The sequence below is a fragment of the Macaca fascicularis genome, chromosome 2 (assembly GCF_037993035.2).
Source record: "Macaca fascicularis isolate 582-1 chromosome 2, T2T-MFA8v1.1".
Classification (NCBI taxonomy): Eukaryota; Metazoa; Chordata; class Mammalia; order Primates; family Cercopithecidae; genus Macaca; species Macaca fascicularis.
The window spans coordinates 44541648-44563260 of record NC_088376.1 but is presented as its reverse complement, the minus strand read 5'-3'; the positions used below and the strand labels follow the sequence as shown (position 1 = coordinate 44563260).

The window sequence follows — 21613 nt, the reverse complement described above, 5'->3', positions numbered from 1 at the left end:
CTTCGTTTTTAAGGCCGAGCAATATCCCATTTTATGTATATATCACATTTAATTTATCCAGTCATCTCTCCATGGACATTTGGGCTACTTCCACCTTTGATTTATTGTAAATGATGCTGTTTTGAACATGGTGTTCAAATATCTCTTAATGACGCTACATTCAGTTCTTTTAGATACATACAAACATGTGAAATTGCTGGATTATACTACGTCAATTCATTTTTGTATGAATTTTTCACATATTCTATACCTGTTTTTAAAAATGGTGTTACTTGAATGCCTTTCCATATAAGCACTTACGTATCCACATTATTCTTTCAATGATTGCATAGTATTCTACCACATACATTTACTGTGATTTATTCTCCCGAAACTCTTTGAGAAAAATTTAGTTATTTCCCATGTAAAATAAAGAGTGCTGCAGTGAACATCCTCATATGTATTTCCTTGCACACATGTGACAGTAAACAAATTTCTAAAAGCAGAATGGCCGGGTCGAAAGCTATGTATTTTTCATTTTAATAAACACTGCCAAAAGACCCGCTAAAGGGGTATACTGATTGTACACTCCCACCCAGTGGATATGTGTGGCAAATTTCAAAAAAGGTCTTTTTAAATTTTCTTTTCTTTTTCTTTTCTTTTCTTTCTTTCTTTCTTTTTTTTTTTTTTTTTGATGGAGTCTTGCTCTTTCACCACGCTGGAGTGCGGTGGCGCGATCTCGGCTCACTGCAACCTCCAACTCCCTGGTTCAAGCCATTCTCCTGCCTCAGCCTCCCGAGTAGCTGAGATTACAGGCATGCGCCACCATGACCAGCTAGTTTTTGTATTTTTAGTAGAGACGGGGTTTCACCATGTTGGCCAGGATGGTCTCGATCTCCTGACCTCGTGATGCACCCATCTCAGCCTCCCAAAGTGCTGGGATTACAGGCGTGAGCCACCGCGCCCGCCCAGCCTATTTGCATTTCTTTTAAGCAGGAACAGTTCTCAGGAGCTCTCACATATTGGATACATCAGTTCTGATAAATTTGTTACATTGATCTTGTTACTCCATGGTCCTATGGCCTTTCTTATCCTGCCTAATGACGCATATTTTTCCAACTCATATACTTTATTGTTGACTTTTAATGCAAGAAAATCTTGGTTTTTTTTTTTTGGGGGGGAGATGGAGTTTTGCTCTTGTTGCCCAGGCTGGAGTGCAATGGTGCAATCTCAGTTCACTGCAACTTCCGCCTCCTGGGTTCAAGCGATTCTCCTGCCTAAGCCTCCCTAGTAGCTGGTATTACAGGCATGTGCCACCACACCTGGCCAATTTTTGTATTATTAGTAGAGATGAGGTTTCTCCACATTGGCCAGGCTGGTGTCAAACTCCTGACCTCACGTGATCCACCTGCCTCAGCCTCCCAAAGTGCTGGGATTACAGGTGTGGGCCACCGCGCCTGGCCGAAGATCTTGTCTTCTTAATTAAATCCTAAGACCCTGGAGAGTGGAGCTAATTTACTATGCCATTCTTACCCCACAGTTAGTTTGATTCCACAAACTTGCTAGCACTTGTTAAATGTTTTTTTGTTTTTTATTTTTACTTCAAAGCGAAGAGGTCTTAAGTCTTCTTTTTTTCATTTCTTTCCTATGTTTCTTGTGTGGTTGTCATAGGTGAAATAACTGGAACCACTCAATTCTATAACATCCACAATGATAGCAGCAATAATAAGAGCCACTCATATTTATTTTTGAGTATATAATATGAACAAGGCATTGTTCTAAAATGCCTGACGTGTGTGGTCTCATTCAATGCTCACCAATTGAGATAGGCACTACTGTTTTTTTTTTCCTTTTTTTTTTGAGGTAGGGTCTCACTTCCTCACCCAGGCTGGAGTACAGTGGTGCAATCATAGCTCACTGAAGCGCTGTCCTCCTGGGCTTAAGCAATCCCCCTGCCTCAGCCTTTCAAATAGCGAGGCCTACGGGCACATGCCACCACAGCTGGTTAATTTTTCAATTTTTTGTAGAGATAGGGGGTCTCACTATGTTGCCCAGCTTGGTCTTGAAGTCCTGGCCTCAAGCGATCCTTTTGTCTCAGCCTCCCAAATTGCTGGGATTACAGGCATGAGCCACTGCACCCAGCCCTGCTCCTCTTAACTATATCTTACATATAGTAAGTTCCTCAGTTACAAGAGGAAACTGAGGAGCATGAGGTGAACTGACTTGCCCAGGCTCAGTACCTGGAAAGTGGCAATTCCTCTACAGAGACTTCTGGTTCATCTAACTGCCCAGGCCATGCTCTTCATCCTGCACCGTATTGTTGTGGCATATAAAACCCAACTCACCCACTGTCATCCGTACATCAATCAACCACACCTCTTCAATCTCTCACGGGGCTGTGTTGCATCTTCATGGTGGGGCAGAGGGATTTGAAGTTTCCTCATTTGGCCGGGTGCGGTGGCTCACGCCTGTAATCCCAGCACTTTGGGAGGCCAAGGCAGGTGGATCACCTGAGATCAGGAGTTCGACACCAGCCTGGCCAACATGGTGAAACTCTGTCTCTACTAATAATACAAAAAATCAGCTAGGCGTGGTGGTGCACGCCTATAATCCCAGCTACTCAGGAGGCTGAGACAGGAGAATCGCTTGAATGCAGGAGGCAGAGTTTGCAATGAGCTGAGATTGCACCATTGCACTCCAGCCTGGGCAACAGAGCAAGACCCCATCTTAAAAAAAAAGTTTCCTCATTTAGGGAAGATCCTCATTTTTAGGGATGGTGTCTTTTAGGAAGTGGTTATTATTTCCAAGCATTCTTATTGTTCTCAACTATAGGTATATTTATGAAAGAGGATTCTTTCTTTCTTAGATAAAATTATGACTTACTTCAACTTATAAATTTCATATACAGGAGAGATGAAGCCTCAGAGAACTGCATCTCTTTCTACTAAGGCTTACTTGTGAAACCCACATTTTAGAAAATGACAAGTGTGATGGGATCATCATAAGCTAGGATTATCACATGACTTTAAACTTTCATACAATAATCATCAAATTTGAGAACTTGAAAGGGACTTGGTTACAGTGAAAAATATTACTATAGAATAAGCAATATCTGTCTAGGCATGTCTGCTTGGCCGTGGAAATAGATGATATCCATATGGAAATACAGCACCCATATTCAGTTTTTAGTCTGTGAAATAATAAACAGGACATCATAAATTATAGAAAAAAGGGAATTCAACTTCTTACAGTAGAGAATAAACATACATAAAGCATTACCTCCTAAGAGGTAGCACAGCCTTCATAAAGAGTTTAGGTAAATTTAAAGGTAAATTTATCTTTTCAGATCCACAATAGGTTAGCAGCAACTAGGATTTGGGTAGCGGTGGGAATTAAAGAGGGGAGGCCCAGTCTGCCAACCTTTGAGGAAACTGTTTTTCTCTTACTACTTGTCTCTTGGTTCAATCATCATCCATCAGATTGGAATGATGGTGTAGAGGAGCATGACCTAGAACCTAAATTCTCATATAATCAAATGCAAAACCTGCAGCTGATGGTGCCATCTGCCCCAAGGGCCCAGGCTCCACACAGCACTCCCTGGTGGCTGCTCCTCACTGACACAGACGTCCAAGAACTTACCTTTTTCTTCTTTTTACGGATAGTATTAGACTTCTTGCTATTTTTCCAAATTGATCTGAAGGTATCTGAAGAGATCTGGGGAGTGACTGTAATTTTTAAGACCGGTAGTTTACCTGCATGGGGAAAGAACATAATCATAAACAGGTAGGATATCTCACAACTACCTTAGAGGGAGTGGGTCTTAGGCTTCTGAGAGAGGCGCTCTCCCACATTCTTATTAGCCAAACGACTTTCCTCTGACCTCATACCTCTTCCTTATATCTTCTTGGCGTGAGTGGTCCTGACAATTAATTTACCTCTGAAGTAACTTTTTACACTTGTCCTGTCTTTCCCATTCTCACTGTCATGTCTTTTACTTGGATGATAGAGTAGCCTCCTAACTGGTTTTCCTAATCCCAAACTTCCCCAACTCCAAGCCCATCCTGGACCCTGCTTCCAGATTAATCATCTGAAAGCAACATTCTGATCTTATCATTACTAGCTCTAATACCATTCCTGGCCCTCTTTCTTTAGTAGACATCTCTTATTTCCGCCTACCCAGCTTCCATTTTAGCTTCTTTCTGGAACAGTACCTTGAGTTTGTTTTAGGGTTCCACTCCCCTGCCCTCCAGGGTATGCACATAGCCCAGGGATGTCTAGTGTATTTCATCTCCCTGGCACAGTGATTGTTTAACAGGTGTGCATGTGACTCACGGTTGTCCAGTGAAAATCCAAAGAAGAGCTCCTTCTTGAGATTATTAACCGGGCAGAATGTAACCCTTTGGCTAATGCTGCTCAACTTGCCCCCATGTGGGAAAGAGCCTGCCTGAGAGTAAAGTCAACACAGCAGCAGAACTCCCAGGAGACGGACGTGGGTGGCATTATGGGAACCCTTGATTCCAGCTGGACTTTTAGCTAGAACCACCCTGGACTTACAGGAGTCAACAGATTTACTTTTGTACTTAAGTCGGTTTGAATTGGTTTTCTATCATTTGAAACCCAGAGTTCTCATTGATTTTCCTATAAAATAAAGACCCAAATCCCTAATTGTTATTCAGAGAGCCTATGTCAACCCCTCCTCCATATTCTTTCCCATGGCACTCTGCCTTCTCCTCCTTCCTGCTTCTTATTTAGCCACATGGCCAGGTCCTGCTTAAAAGGCTGGAGGTGCCTAACACTACAGTTTCCGGAGGCCAGGCTTCTCCAGGGAGAGGCCAAAAGCAGAAAGGAAAACAAGAAATATAGTTGAGAGGAAAAACAAGAACTTTCAAAAATAGTACTGAATTTCAGCTCCAGAGGGTAAATTGAGGTTGAAGTACGAAAATGGTTGTACAAGTATGAGCTCAAATCAGGCTGGGCACAGGAAAGAACAGTGGAGGGCAAGGTGGATGAATGTGGAAAGGGACCTGGAGGTGTAAGATAATGTGGTTTAGAATGTCACAACTTGAGGCCAGGCGCGGTGTTCACACCTGTAATCCCAGCACTTTGGGAGGCCGAGGAGGGCAGATCACCTGAGGTTGGGAGTTTGAGACCAGCTTGACCAATGTGGAGAAACTCTGTCTCTACTAGATATACAAAATTAGCCAGGCATGGTGGCTCATGCCAGTGATCCCAGCTACTTGGGAGGCTGGAGAAATGCTTGAACTCGGGAGGCAGAGGTTGCAGTGAGCCAAGATCATGCCATTGCACTCCAGCCTGGGCAACAAGAGCGAGACTCTGTCTCAAAAAAAAAAAAAAAAAAAAAAAAAAAGAATGTCACAACTTGGAACGGGCCAGAAATCAGATACTAGCACTTCTTCCTTGTCCTTTCCTTCTTTTTCTTCTGGCCTGGAATGGAGATGAGAGGTTACAGGTGTGGCAGCCACCTTGCAGCCATGAGGATAAGGGCCACTTGCTGAGGCGATGGTGGAGAAGGAGAGAAGGAATCTGGGACGTTGATGATGTGGGCAGTAGCTGTACCTGCCCAGTCCTCTTCCACTGTGTAGGGCACTGTAGCTGATTCTGTTACCTGTAGCCAAACACTCTCTCTATGTGACACAGTATTTAATCGGAAACAGGTAAATCATGGTCAAGGAGAAAAACAAAGTTCAGAGTTAGAAATATAAAGAGGACAGGTCCAAAGCAGGGGAAGGTAAAGCCTTCAGTAGGCAAACAAAGGTCAAAGTCTTGACCACTGAGGCAAGGAGGCAGTGTGGGATGCATGACGCAGGCTGTGAGGTGTTTCATATGCTACAGACCATTTGAAATGGGGCCAGCAGTGTGGAATGGAGGCCAGCTGAGGCCTCACAGGATTCATGTGTCACCTAAGCTCACAAAAGACTGTTATGTTTCCTGGATGCCACACTTACGGTCATTCTTTCTACTTATTTTCCACTTATAAAATTCTGCTCATTTTTCAGTGAAGCATATCCCAAGTGTATGATACGGGAAAAAGTTCCTGTTCTTTTGTGGAGACTAAGATGATTTAAGCTAGCATTAGGTATTGGCCTGGAGTTATACAACAACACATTACCTGGTGAGAAAGCTAGGCACTTTTCAATTCTCACTTTAAAAATATTTTTGGCTGGGTGCAGTGGCTAGTGGCTCATGCCTGCAACCCTAGCACTTTGGGTTTCAGGAGTTCAAGACCAGCCTTGGAAACACAGCAAGACCTAATCTCTACAAAAAATTTAACATTAGCCAGTCATGGTGGCACATGCCTGTACTCCTAAGTACTTGGGAGGCTGAGGTAGGAGGATCACTTGAGCCCAGAAGTTCAAGGATACAGTGAGCTGAGATCATGCCAATGCACTACAGCCTGGGCAACAGACCAATTTTCTTTCTTTCTCTTTCTTTCTTTCTGCTTCCTTCCCTTCCCCTCCCTTCCCTTCCCTTGGCTACAGACCAATTTTCTTTCTTTCTCTTTCTTTCTTTCTACTTCCTTTCCTTCCTTCCTTCCTTCCTTCCTTTCTTTCTTTCCTTCCTTCCTTCTTTTCTTCTTCTTCCTCTTCCTCCCCCTCCTTCCTCCTCCTCCTCCTTCTTCTTTCTTCTTCTTTCCTTCCTTCCTTTCTTTCATTCTTTCTTTCTTTCCTTCTTTCTTTCTTTCTTTCTTTCTTTCTTTCTTTCTTTCTTTCTTTCTTTCTTTCTTTCTCTTTCTTTTCTTTCTTTCTTACCTTCCTTCCCCTTCCTTCCTTCCTTCCTTCCTTCCTTCCTTTCCCTTCCTTCCTTCCTTCCTTCCTTCCCTCCTTCCTTCTCCTTCCTTCCTTCCTTCTTTTTTTCTGTTTTTTTTTGAGACGGAGTCTTGCTCTGCTGCCCAGGCTGGAGTGCAGTGGCAGGATCTGGGCTCACTGCAAGCTCCGCCTCCTGGGTTCATGCCATTCTCCTGCCTCAGCCTCCTGTGTAGCTGGGACTACAGGTGCCCACAGCCATGCCCGACTATTTTTTTTTGTACTTTTAGTAGAGACAGGGTTTCACCGTGTTAGCCAAGATGGTCTTGATCTCCTCACCTCGTGATCCATCCGCCACAGTCTCCCAAAGTGCTGGGATTACAGGCGTGAGCCACCGCACCTGGCCGGTCTTCCTTCCTTCCTTCCTTCCTTCCTTCCTTCCTTCCTTCCTTCCCTCCCTCCCTCCCTCCCTCCCTCCCTCCCTCCCTCCCTCCCTTCTTTCTTTCTCTCTCTTTCTTTCTTTCTTTCTTTCTTTCTTTCTTTCTTTCTTTCTTTCTTTCTTTCTTTCTCTCTCTCTCTCTCTCTTTCTTTCTTTCTTTCCTTCCTTCTTTCTCTCTTTCCTTTCTTCCTTCCTTCTTTTCTTTTCTTCTTCTTCCTCTTCCTCCTCCTCCTTCCTCCTCCTTCTTCTTCCTTCTTCTTCTTCTTTCTTCCTCTTCCTCTTTTGTTCCTCTTCTTCTTCTTCTTCTTTTGTAGAGATAGATGGGGTCTCCCTAGGTTGCCCAGGCTGGTCTCGAACTCCTGGGCTCAAGTTATCCTCCCACCTTGGCCTCCCAAAGTGCTGGGATTACAGGCATGGGCCACTGCACCCGGCCCCAAGTCCTCTTCTGCAGAGGCAGCCACTTTCAACTTATTCAGCAGTTTTTCATGATATTTACTGCCTGATTTCAAGCAAAGTGCTTATTATATTATTTCTTGATATTTCCATTTAAAATATGTAAATATTGATTTTTGTAACTTCCTCTTGCCAAGCCTCCCAATAAAGATATATCACAATTTTTAGTTAAATCAACACTTGGTGTATTCATTGGTATCTTTTTGTACATAATTCTTTGTATGTCTATCTTCTAAGTTAATAATTGCCTGTTTTTTCATTTGCAGAGTTTTCTGTGTACCTATTCTAAATATTTTCCCACAGGTTTCTGTTATTTCTCATATACTTATCAATATTTCTTTCAAAATGCTTAAGTATTTCTTTTTTATTTATTTGTTTGTATTTTTAGTAGAGATGGGTGTTTCCTTATGTTGGCCAGGCTGGTCTTGAACTCCTGACCTCAGTTGATAAAACACTTAAGTATTTCACATGCTGTATAAGTTCAGTTTTTACCCAAGTCTCTCTCCTTTCTGAAATCTTCGACTTTTCTGCTCCAATTTGGATTTACCTCAGCCATCATCTGGGACTCGCTTTTTTACTGTCCTGTACTGGGCCTTCTGATTTCTGAACTTGGCATTCTTTGTCTTTGTGGTTTACTTTATTTTATTTTTATTTATTTATTTATTTGAGACAGAGTCTCACTCTGTCACCCAGGCTGGAGTGCAGTGGTGCAATCTCGGCCCACTGCAACCTCCGCCTCCTGGGTTCAAGTGATTCTCCTGCCTCAGCCTCCTGAGTAGCTGGGCTTATGGGTGTTTACCGCCATGCCTGGCTAATTTTGTATTTTTAGTAGAGAGGGTGTTTCACCAAGTTAGCCAGGCTGGTCTCAAACTCCTGACCTCAAGTGATCCACCCGCCTCAGCCTCCCAAAGTGCGGGGATTACAGGCATGAGCCACCGCGCCTGACCTTTCTTCGTGTTTTGTTTTCTCGTTTTGCTCAAGCATGTTCTTTGGAAGTTTCCTAAGAATGGACTCAGAGGAGGTGCATGTTTGGAATGCTTGCATGTTGAAAACATCATTATTTTGGCCTCATATGTGGTTAGAAGTTGGGAACGTATAGACTTCTCATAGAATTGTCATAGTAGGACTTTGTTGCCCCTAACTTCTAGTTAGGAAGTCTGATGTCATTCTAATTCCCAGTCCTTTGGATGCAAATTGTTTTCTTTCAGTCAGTTGTTAGGATCCCCTTTTTATTCCTAGTGTTCTGAATGTCATCATGATGTACTTTTTATATTTCCCTGTGCTGGACACCCATTGGGCTCTTTCAATGTGCAGATTTACGTTCCTTGGTTCTGGGACAGTTCTTTATTTATTCCTTTGATAATTCCCTGTCTTCACTTTTCTCTGTTTTCTCTTTCTGAAAACTCTGAGTTAGACGCTGACGTTCGTAAGTTGATCCTCTGTCTCTTACATTTTCTCACCAATTTGTCATCTTCTTATCTTTTGTTTTACTTCTGAAGACTTTCTTTCTTTGGGTGAGGGTGAGCTGAGTACAGGGGACTTTGTTGATGGTGCACAACAAAGCAGGGCTCCTCAGCCCTTCCCTCTTCAGGGGTCTGTGTTAAAGCAATCCTGTTAAAATGTGGGTTACATCAGGTAACTCCTAGGTTTATCATTCTCAAAAGCCTTTCCATCTCAACAGAGTTACACCCTAAAGTCCTCACAAGGGTCTGGAAGGCCTTCTGCTCTGCATACTTGCATCTCAAATTGTTTGGAAACTGAGGAGGGGGCAGTCTCAGTGTGGTGGGGGACTGAGTGCAGCAGGTACTCCCCAGCAGCTGAGGGCCTCCCTCGTCCTCTCTGCTCTGACTGGTGGTCCAGGGGTCTTACTCCTTGGAGGTCATGTGGAATTTGGCCTTGTTCATACTGGAACATGCTCATACTGGAACATGTACGCCATGTAGTTGTGGTCAATGAAGGGGTCATTGATGGTGACAACATCCACTTTGCCAGAGTTAAAAGCAGTCCTGGTGACCAGGGCCTACTATGGACACATCTGTTTATTCTGGCCTTCACCTTCACCCTGGTGTCTGAGGGGCGCAGCTGGTGCTGTGTGAGAAAATGCAGTTGTCTGTCGAACTGGAGGAGCAGAGGCCTGACTTTCTTGATTTTAACTGTCAACCTTTTTTTTTTTTTCCAGAATATTTTATTTTGGCTATCTTTTTTACTTTCCAAAAACTTTTTCTTATTTTCTAATTGTTCTTTTTTCATAGTACCCCATTCCTTTTTTATGGATGCCTTATCTTTTCTTCCATTCAGAATGTTACAATGTTATAGCTTTTTTGTTTTTCTTTAGTTTTCTGCATTGTTTCCATATCTTCAGGGTTCCTTTATTCCCTCTGTTTCTTGTTGGCTACTTGCCTCAAGTGTCTGGAGGTTCTCAGGTATCTGTTCACAATGAAGCATAAGACATACAAAGGCTGATGGGCAGCTCTCACGTATGTTCAGGGCTTGCTGACCTGCTAGGCTTCTTTGAATGGTGAGGAGATGGCCAGTTGTCAGCATCTAGAATTTCTTTTTCTAGGGCTATTCAATTTCTCAAGGAATACCCCAATCTTCTACAGGGCTGTCAGCCTTCTGGAAGCAGGGCAGATAAGCTTGGGGTGGTAGTAAGGACTGAATTTGAACTGCTCAATGGATACAATTTTCCTTAATTCTCATATTTGTAGCTTCTCCCCAACCCACATTTTCCACTTGCTGGGTGTTCTGGGTCTGCTGAAAGGCCCTGTGTAGTTTTTCCAGAGAAAACTCCCTAACTAGAATCCTTGTTCTGCCCTTGCCTCCCCTATAGTCTCTTTTTAACATAGAGCTGGAGCAATCCTGTTAAAATGTGGGTTACATTAGGTTACTTCTAGGTTTATCATTCTCAAAAGCCTTTCCATGTCAACAGTTACACCTGAAAGTCCTCACAAGGGTCTAGAATGCTTTCTGCTCTGCATACTTGCATCTCAAATTGTTTGTCCTCTGACTCTCCCATTCTAGCTCACTCCATTCAGCCATGCTGGCGGCTTTACTGAACACACCAGGAGGTTCTACTTTAAGGCCTTGGTACTTGCTGTTCCTTCTAGCCAGAATGCTCATCTCTCAGATATTCACGTGGCCTTCTCTGTCACTCCTTTAGATCTTTACTCAAGTGTCCCTTCTCAGCAACGCCTTCCCTGGCTACCCTCACTAAGATGGCAACCCCCACACCCTGACACACACTTTACCCCCCTATTTGCTTTATTTTTCCTCTAAGTATGATCCCCATCAGATATGCAATCATATATATGCCTCATGAAGGCAGGAATTCATGACTCCCCTCTCCAGGGTCTAGAACAGGGCCTGGTACATGATAGGAATTTAACAAATATATAAAGAAAGAAGAATGAATAAATGAAATGTTCCTTCAGTACTCTGTTTTCTTATTAGTGAAAAAGCAGTAAGACAGGATAACAGCTTCCTGTTTCACTAGCTTTTTTTTTTAATGAAATGAGGTTGCTAATTTCTCTCAGGAAGATTTCATTGGCCTAGTCCATCATTAAAGGCAGGTTATTAAGATCTCCTTGATAGCCAAGTAAGAGACCTCAGGCTGTTAATTTGGATTTCACGAATGAATTAGAATTAGAATTAGAAATTAGCTTGTTAACTTGCAAATGTTAAGAAACAATCAATTAAAGAGCTTTCTTTCCATAATCAGTAATACTACTATTGCTTTTAATGTTTAAAATGATGCCGTTAGGGCAAAATGGGAAGAGATTTTCCCTATAAAATCCAAGCAGTTAACCCTGTTTTGAGGAATCTTCTTGGTGTTCAAACTAACAATCCAATTGAAGTGTTCCACCAGAAACACCATAATTATTTCAGCTCAAGAGATAGATGCATTAAGGCTACTCATTATATATATTACTATATTTGAAAAAAATGATTTCTTGAACTATAAATTACTTTTTAATGCCTTCTAAATGAGTATTTGTATTTTCAGGTGGGTATTTCATAATTATCTTCTCATTTATGCAAATTAAAACGTTTACTAAGCAAAGCATGATGTTTTCCAGCTCCAAATATGTACTCAGAGATAATCATTTTCCATCAAGTCATCTGAGACTGATTGTCATTAGCATTCACTAGAGTCATGGTCACGAGACTGCCTGCAGACTTGTAACATCTTCTCCCTCAATGTATAATGAAAAAGTTACTATGATGCCAGGAAAAACAAAATGAAATCATTCACCTGCCTTCAGTTTATCAAGTTTAAAGCTATATTTGAACTAAATTTAACAGAGTAATTCTGCTGAAATTGAATTCAACTCTAAAGGAATAGAAAGTAGATATTCTGTTTCTCTAAAATAAAGACGTAATTTAAACATCATGGAATCACTTGACTGGAGTTTTAGTTTTAAAAATGTTAATACAATATATAGTAATATCATTACAATTCTTCTATCTAAAACTCTAGAGCATTAAAAGACAAATGCAATCTATGATTATACTATGTCTCTAAGACCATGCTGAGGAAATGGTAGAGACCGACGCTTGGACTGCTTAATTCTCTCAGCTTAACCTGCCCAGTAACACACCAAGAGTTCTTTCTACTTTTCTTAAGGTTAAATTTGCGTTTTCAAATGTGTTTTTGAAGTCTTCCTTCGAGCTTCATTTAAAATGACATTTCTTCCCCTCCTCTGCCTTAGCAGGGCGAGCAGCCATCATTAATTCCGGTCATGCGTGCTGGCGATGGAGAGGGCAGGTGTGGCCATAGGAACCAACTCCTTCCACACGTGATTCTCTCCTTTTCAAAGGATTGCAGCATCATAAAAGACGTATTGCTCTCCCTATGCCGATCACAATTTAACCATTCTTTGATGATCCAGAAAGCACATCAAAATCTTATGGGGGGTGTTACTTGAATTTTCTAACTGATATCTGGAGCCCTCTCTGCAGGTTGGGCTGAGAAGAGAATGGAGAGTGGGAGAAGCATTTCTTGGAGAACAGGCAAGGATGAGAGGAGCAAGAGAGAAAAAAAGCAATAGAGAAAATTTCCCTTTAAAAACATGTATTACTTAGATCGAAGGCTACATATAACATCCTAGAAATTCTTGAACTCTGTGCAAATCACCAGGAAAATTGACACAATGATGGCTGGCCTGTGACAGTGTTCCTGGTCATTGCATAGTTCGGGCCAGTTACTTAAATGAAAAAAGCGGAGCAAGTTGTGAGTAGTACAGCATTTAGGAGTGAGTGGATGTGGGCAGGTGGAGGGGAAGCACGTAACCTGAAAACACTCTACCTGTCTTTCTGGCTCTCAGTGCTTCAAGTATTTCAGCAGCAGCCATTTCTCCCAGAACATTGTTTCCAAGGTCAATTTCCCTTAAGTGGGCAGAGTATTTGATCAGGCTGTCGAAAGAAAATCGCACACACACACACACATACACACACACACACACACACACACACACACAGAGGCATCGTGTCAAGCATTGTTACTCAAAGAACCTCAATCCAGTTATTTTGGAGAATGATCTCTCTTTTTAAACCCCTCCCCCAACCCCAAACCCAAGATGATGCACTGGCACAATGTGAGACCAAAGACATCCCAACACCAATTTTTACCAATCTAATCTCTCTAGTTTGGATACTTCTCCTAGGTAAGTTGGTAGAATAAGAATTTTTGGTTGTTTGAAATCCTTCATTTGTTTATTTACTCAAAAGATATGGTATGATATAATGTAATGTAGGACTTCCTACTTTAGATTTTACATATCAGCAAATGTCCAAAAGTTTAGAGGGACAGAGAAAGGTGTGGCAACTTTTGGTATGTCAAGAAATAACAACTGTCAACACTGTAAACGAGCAAACATTTTTACATCAAAGTAGGAAGGGCATAGTCTGAAAACAAAGAATAGCTCTTTAAATCAAATAACTTTAGTTTTACAAAAAGTAAACTGTACTGTCGTTACATTCGTAATTTCTTTAAGGACTATTGCAAAAAAAATTTTTTTTGAGACAGGATCTCGCTGTGTCACCCAGGCTTGGCTCACTGCAACCTCCATATCCCAATTTAAGCAATTCTTGTGCCTCAGCCTCCCAAGTAGCTAGAATTACAGGCATGTGCCATGACGGGAAACTTCTTAAAGTGCAAGCCTTGCACTGGACTGCCAACTGGTCTTTGGGACTCTGGCATCATGAGTGAATAAGAAATCTGGGCAAAGGTCTGGACTCCTGGTCAGCTTCAACCCCTTGTCAAATCATGTGTCAAATCATGTGATCACGGCAGCCTATGCGCCCTCACCTCCCTCATCTATAAAACTGGCCTGAAAAAGGCTATTCTGCCTATTTCATAAGGTTGTAGTGAAAACAGAATGAAGCCATTTCTATGAAAGCATTTTGCAAATGCAATGCCAATGATGGTATATTGACTGCATACTCATTACATGCATATTATGTACGTAGCACTGCAGGGATTAAGAGAAGTTTGACACAAGGCCTCTGCTCTGAAAGAAGTTATATGACTATCAATAAAACAATTTCAAGCCCTTACCACGGGCTACAGGTATGAAATTTCAGTTAGGGACCACACTGAATATGAGGCTACTGTCTCGCTCATTTTGCTTTGATGTTTCTTGCACCACTACTGATTCTCATTCATGATGACTGCCACCTGCCTCCTTGGTTTTGCATTCCCTTTCAACTACTCCTACTCTAGCGACCTGAACGACTTGAGAGAGTCTGGCAGGAGCATTCAGCACTGGCCTTGCATTCCAGCTGCTGAATCAGTGGAACATATATTCAAGTCGTTCAGGTCGCTAGAGTAGGAGTAGTTGAAAGGGAATGCAAAACCAAGGAGGCAGGTGGCAGTCATCATGAATGACAGTCAGTAGTGGTGCAAGAAACATCAGAGTGAAATGAAGGTGAGCTGGGTGGAGAGGGGAACATGGGAGTACTCCAGGGTTCTGGGAGGATAGGGATGCTTCAAACAGGGAACTTGGCTTAGACTTTGAGTCAGTAAGACCCAGGTTTAAAACCCAATTTTTTTTTTTTTTTTTTTTTTTGAGATGTCGCCCAGGCTAGAGTGTAGTGGTGCAATCTCAGCTCAATGCAACTTCCACCTCCCGGGTTCAAGCGATTCTCCTGCCTCAGTCTTCTGAGTAGCTGGGACTACAGGTGCGTGCCACAACACCTGGCTAATTTTTGTATTTTTAGTAGAGATGGGGTTTCACTATGTTGGCCAGGCTGGTCTCGAACTCCTGGTCTTAGGTGATCCACTTGCCTTAGCCTCTCAAAGCGCTAGGATTACAGGTGTTAGCCACCATGCCAGGCCTAACACCCAGTTTTACAGTTACAACTCTGACTTTCTGGGCAAGTGACTTACCCATTTTGAATCTCAGTTTCCTCATCTGTAAAATGAGAGTAACGATATTTATGACTTAGAGTGGGTGTGAGGAGTAACAAACCTATGTTCACAGCATCTATTGCATTCTAGGTGACCATAAAGTGACGCAGGACTTCTGCTTTTGGCTACGATGGAGTAACAGAGACTGGATTTACCCTCTGCCCAAAATCAAATTTTAACTACCAGAGAAAATGTATTGAACAATGGTTTTCAAATATTGGACAATAGACAGGATAGGACAACAAGCTCCGAGAAGGGGAACACATAAGGTGAGCCCTGTGAGTGCCCCACTTACTGCCTGAAGAGCCTTTCTGGGTCCCCAGCACTGCAGACAGGGAGGGCAATCAGATTCTGCTGGTCTCACTGAGTTGAGACACAGACTTCAGAGTTTGGGTAAAGGTGGCTAGAATTTATAGGACAGAATTCCAGAAAGGAGAGGGCCTTATAGAAATAGAGAGTTCTGTGCCTTTTGCAGAGAGTTTACCCCAAAAATTTGGTTGAGTACGCTTTTGAGGAAGGTACTAAGGCTAGGGAAACATTCACAGGACAGGCAGGTGGAACAACCCCTGAGGCTCATACAGGGCTGAGAACAGATAATATTCCCACCAGCCAGAGTGTAAAAACCTCCTAATACATGAGGCATTGACAACTAAAAAGTGTATTGCCTCAGTAGTGGGACCAAATTAATCCTAGAGTCAAAACTCTTCTGGATGTGTCCAAACAAAGCTTTAAAACAAGCCTCGGCTGCGCACGGTGGCTCATGCCTGTAATCCCAGCACTTTGGGAGGCCAAAGCAGGCAGATTACTTGAGGCCAGGAGGTCAAGACCAGCCTGGCAACATGGACAAACCCCGTCTCTACTAAAAATACAAAAATTAGCCAGGCATGGTGGCACGCGTCTGTAGTCCCAGCTACTCGGGAGGCTGAGGCATGAGAATCGCTTGAACCTGGGAGGCAGAGGTTGCAGCTGAGATACTGCCATTGCATGTCAGCCTGGGTGACACAGTGAGACTTTGTCTCAAACAAACAAACAAACAAACAACCCACCCCAGAAGCCTCAAAGGGATCCAACTATTGCCAAGAAATTAACTGCATCAGAGGACAGGCCTGTAAATATTAAACAGAATGAAAAGGGAACTTAAAAAATCCATCACCCAATAACATAAATTCACCACGTTTGGCCTCTACTGAAAAGAGAAGCAGGAAAATCTGACTTATAACTGGGAACAAATATTAATCAATCAAAACATCCAAAAATGATACTGAAGATAGAATTAATAGTCGAAGATATTAAAACATTTAAGTATACTCTATATATTCAAGAGGGCAGAGGAAAATATGAACATGAAGAAAGCCGAAATGGAAGATATTGAAAAAACTCAAATTAGGCCAGGAGCGGTGGCTCACATGTGTAATCTCAGCACTTTGGGAGGCTGAGGCGGGCAGATCACCTGAGGTCGGAAGTTCAAGACCAGCCTGGCCAACATGGTGAAACCCCGTCTCTACTAAAAATACAAAAATTAGCCAGGCATGGTGGCAGGTGCCTATAATCCCAGCTATTTGGGAGGCTGAGGCAGGAGGATTGCTTGAACCTGGGAGATGGAGATTGCAGTGAGCTGAATCACGCCACTGCACTCCAGCCTGGGTGACAGAGCGAGACTCTGTTTCAAAAAAAACGATTTAAATTGAACTTTCAGAGATTAAAAAGTACAATGTCTGAGATAAGAAAAATACATTGGATGAACTTTGCAGCGTAGTAGACATTGTAGACAATATGTGAAGACATAGCAACAGAAACTACCCAAAGTGAAATGCAGGGGAGAAAAAGACCAAAAAAAAAAAAAAAGAAAGAAAGAAAAACACAACATCATTTAGCTGTGCAATAAAATCAAGTAGCCTAACATATATGTAATTAGAGTTTCAGAAGGATAAAAGACAGGAGTGATAGAAAAAAAATACTTGAAAGGGAGTGGTCCAAAATTTTCTAAATTTGATGAAAACTGCAAACACATAGATCTAAGAAGTTCAACAAACTCCAATCTGAAAAAACAAGAAGAAAGTCACACTAAGCATGTCATACTTAAATTGCTGAAAACCAGTGATAAAAAGAAAGTCTTAAAAGCAGTCAGAGACTGGACATGGTGGCTCACACCTGTAATCCTAGTACTTTGGGAGGCTAAGGTGGGTGGATCACTTCAGGCCAGGGGTTTGAGACTAGCATGGGCAACATGGCGAAACCCCATCTCTACTAAAAATACAAAAAAAAATTTAGCTGGGCATATTGGTTGCACACCTGTAGTCCCAGCTACCTGGGAGGCTGAAGCACGAGAATTATTTGAACCGGGGAGGCAGAGGTTACAGTGAGCCAAGATCACGTCACTGCACTCCAGTCTGGGTGACAGTGAGACTCTGTCAAGAAGAAGAAGAAGAAGGAAGAAGGAAGAAGGAAGAAAGAAGAAGGAAGGAGAAAGAGGAAGAGGAAGAGGAAGAAAGCATACAGAGGAATAAAAACAAATTATATACAAAAGAATAGAGATAAAAATGATGTCTCTTCAGAAACAATACAAGCAGAAGATAGTGATGCTTCTTCAGAAGCAATACGAACAGAAGATAGTGCAGCAACATCTTAAAAGTATTAACTGCCTGCTCTGCATGGTGGCTCATGCCTGTAATCTCAGCACTTTGGGAGGCCAAGGCAGGTGGATTACCTGAGGTCAGGAGTTTGAGACCAGCCTGGCCAACATGGTGAAACCCTATCTCTACTAAAAATACAAAAATTGGCCAGGTGTGGTGGCACACGTCTGTAATCCCAGCTACCCGAGAGACTGAGGAAGGAGAATCACTTGAACTCAGCGGGTGGAGGTAGTAGTGAGCCAAGACTGTGCTACAGCACTCCGGCCTGTGCGACAGGAGCAAGACTCCATCTCAAAAAAAAAAAAAAAAGTATTAACTGTCAATCAAATATTTTGTACCTTGCCACAAAAAAAAAAAAAAAAAAAAAAAAACACTTTAAAAATGAAGGCAGCATAGACTTGTTAGATATACAAAGGCTTAGAGAATTCATCACCAGCAGACCAGGATTATAAGAAATGTATAAAGTAAGTCCTTCAGACAGAAGAATATGATATCACATAGAAATGTGAATATAGCCAAAGGAATAAAGAATGCCAGAAATGGTAAATATGTGAATAAACATAAAAAACTCCCCCCTTATTAAAAAAACAACTGCTTAAAATAGACATAATAATAATGTATCCTTGGATTTATAACACTTGTAAAGGTAAAATATATGACTACAAAAACGCAAAGGATAGGAAGAGAATGGAAGTATACTGTTGTAAGATTCTTATACTATACGTGAAGTAGTATAATGTTATTTGAAGGTAGACTGTAATAAGTTAAAGATGAAGGCTGTAAACACTAGAGCATCCACTAGAAAATAAAAGACTAAGAGGTATCGCTCACGAGCCAATTAAATATATAAAAATGGAATTATAAACATTAATCCAAAAAGCAACAGAAAACTAGTTTAAAAGGAACAAAGAACAGATGAGACAAATAGAAAACAAATGGCAAGATGATAGATTAAAAACCAAACCATAAAGATAATCACATAAAATATAATGGTCTAAACAATTAAAAGACAAAGATTGTCAAATGGATAAAAAAAGAAGGTCTCAGCCAAATGCTGTCTATAAGAAACCCAATTTCAATATAAAAACACAGATAGGTTAAAACCAAAGGATGAAAACAGATATATTATGTAAATATTCATTAAAAAAAGACCTGTAGTGACTATATTAATATCAATCAAAGTAGGGAGCATCACCAAGGATAAAGAAGACCATTTCATAATGATGAGTGTCAATTCATCAAGAGGCACAACAATAAAAAATGTTTATGTACCTAAAAACAGAGCTTCAAAATACATGAGGCAAAAACTGATTAAACTATAAGGAGATATAAACAACATCACAATTTTCCCCTCTCTCAATAGTTGATAGAACATGTACAAATTTGTACATATATAGAAGACTTCAATAACACTGCCAACCAACTTGACCTAATTGACATTTATGGGGCATTCAATCCAGTAACAGCAGAATGCAGTCTTTTCTCATGCACATGGAACATTTACCAAGATAGATCAGATCTGGGGCATAAAAGAAATAAAACAAGTGTGTTCCTTTTTCCCCCTAGAGATGAGATCTTGCTATGTTGCCCAGGGCTGATCTCAAACTCTTGAGCTCAAGCAATCCTCCCACCTAAGCCTCTCAAGTAGCTGAGACTACATGACCACACCAGGCATGGGACCTGTAGTCCCAATTACGTGGGAGGCAGAGGTGGGAAAATCGCTTGAACCCAGGAGATGATGGTTGCAGTGAGCCGAGATCATGCCATTGCACCAGGTATATTTTCCAACCATAGCAGAATTTAATTAAGAATCAAGAGATTCTTAATCTCTTGATTAAAACAGAATGATATCTGAAAAAATATACACATATGTGGAAACTAAACAGAGCTATTCTAAATAACCCACAGGTTAGAGAAGAAATTAAAAGGAATATTAGAAAATAGTTTGAATGGAATGAAATGAAAATATAACATATTGAAATTTGTAGGAAACAATAAAAGAAGTGCTTAGTGCTAATATAAACATTTATATTAGAAAAATTAAAAGATTTAAAATCAATAACTTAAGCTTTCACTTTAATAATCTAGAAAGAGAAGAGCATATTAAACCCAAGGTAAGCAGAATAAAGGAAATAATAAAGACAAGAGATGAAATCAATAAAGTTAAAAACAGAAAAACAGTAGTGAGAATCAAGAGTAGTTCCGTGAGAAGATCAATAAAATTAATAAATTTCTAACCAGATCAATCAGAAAAAGAGAGAACACAAGTAATCAATACCAAGAATGAAAAAGGAGACATCACTATAGATGCTACAGACATTAAAAGGATCATAAGAAAATATTATGAAGAACTTTATGCCAATAAATCTGACAATTTAGATGAAATAAATTTCTTGAAAGACACAAACTACTAAAGCTTTGCTCAAGATAAAATATCCAGCATAGCCTTATACCTATTAAATAAATTGAATTTAGGCTGGGTGCAGTGGCTCATGCCTGTAATCCCAGCACTTTGGGAGGCTGAGGCAGGAGGATCATGAGGTCAAGAGATCGAGACCATCCTGGCCAACATGGTGAAACCTTGTCTCTACTAAAAATACGAAAATTAGCCAGGCATGATGGCAGGTGCGTGTAGTACCAGCTACTCAGGAGGCTGAGGCAGGAGAATAACTTGAATCCAGGAGGTGGAGGTTGCAGTGAGCCGAGATTGTGCCACTGCACTCCAGCCTGGCGACAGAGAGAGACTCCATCTCAAAAAAAAAAAAAAAAATTGAATTTGTTGTTAAAAACCTTCCCATACAGAAAGCTCCAGGCCCAGATGTTTTCATTGATAATTCTACTGAATATTTAAGGATGAGATAATGCTAATGCTACACAAATTATTTCATAAAATAGAAGAGGGGCACACACTTATTAGCTCATTCTGTAAGGCCAGAATTACCCTGATCTCAATGCCAGACAAAGATATTACGAGAAAAGAAAAGTTCAGCCGGGTGTGGTAGCTCACATCTGTAATCCCAGAATTTTGGGAGGCCAGGGAGGGCAGATGACTTGAAATCACAAGTTCAAGACCAGCCTGGCCGACATGGTGAAAACCCATCTCTACTAAAAATACAAAAAATTAGCCAGGCGTGGTGATCCACACCTATAGTCCCAGTTACCTGGGAGGCGGAGGTGGGAGAATCGCTAGAACCCGGGAGGCGGAGGTTGCAGTGAGCCAAGATCATGCCATTGCACTCCAGCCCAGGCAACAGAGCGAGACTCCATCTCAAAAAAAAAAAAAAAAAAAAAAAAGAAAAAGAAAGAAAGAAAAGAAAAGAAAAGAAAAGAAGAAAAGAAAAGAACTGACTAGGCCGGGCACGGTGGCTCAAGCCTGTAATCCCAGCACTTTGGGAGGCCGAGACAGACGGATCACGAGGTCAGGAGATCGAGACCATCCTGGCGAACACAGTGAAACCCCGTCTCTAATAAAAAAGTACAAAAAAAAAAAACTACCCACGCGAGGTGGCAGGCGCCTGTAGTCCCAGCTACTCGGGAGGCTGAGGCAGGAGAATGGTGTAAACCCGGGAGGCGGACCTTGCAGTGAGCTGAGATTCAGCCACTGCACTCCCGCCTGGGCGACAGAGCGAGACTCCGTCTCAAAAAAAAAAAAAGGACTGACTAATAAGCTTCATGAGCATAGATGGAAAAACCCTTAACAAAATTTTGGCAAAATACTAAAAGCATAATATATCAGCAATATATTAAATCAGCATTGTATTAAAAGGGCAATGAAATGAAGCTTATTAATAGGATTATTATAGGAAAAGCAGAGAAGCTATTAAAGTTGAAAATCTTCCCATCCTTCCTGAATAAGTATATTAGAGAAAAATTTTTCTTTCTTTCTTTCTTTTTTTTTTAATGATGAAGTCTCCTTCCGTTGCCCAGGCTGGAGTGC

The 21613-nt window shown here is 41.4% G+C and overlaps 1 protein-coding gene across 2 annotated transcripts in view; it reads right to left on the bottom strand.

The window, feature by feature from the left end:
• Positions 1-3029: 3029 nt before the first annotated feature.
• The window catches only part of LOC102132982 (uncharacterized), a 77086-nt gene continuing 58502 nt past the window's right edge, over positions 3030-21613 (bottom strand). For both annotated transcript variants that reach the window (XM_015445161.4, XM_074031179.1), the window contains 3 exons: positions 12941-13047; positions 3619-3731; positions 3030-3169 (listed from right to left, as the gene is read on the bottom strand). In XM_015445161.4, the coding sequence (XP_015300647.3) occupies positions 3158-3169; positions 3619-3731; positions 12941-13047 (232 nt within the window). In that variant the 3' untranslated portion in view covers positions 3030-3157. The remainder of the gene's footprint in view (positions 3170-3618; positions 3732-12940; positions 13048-21613) is intronic.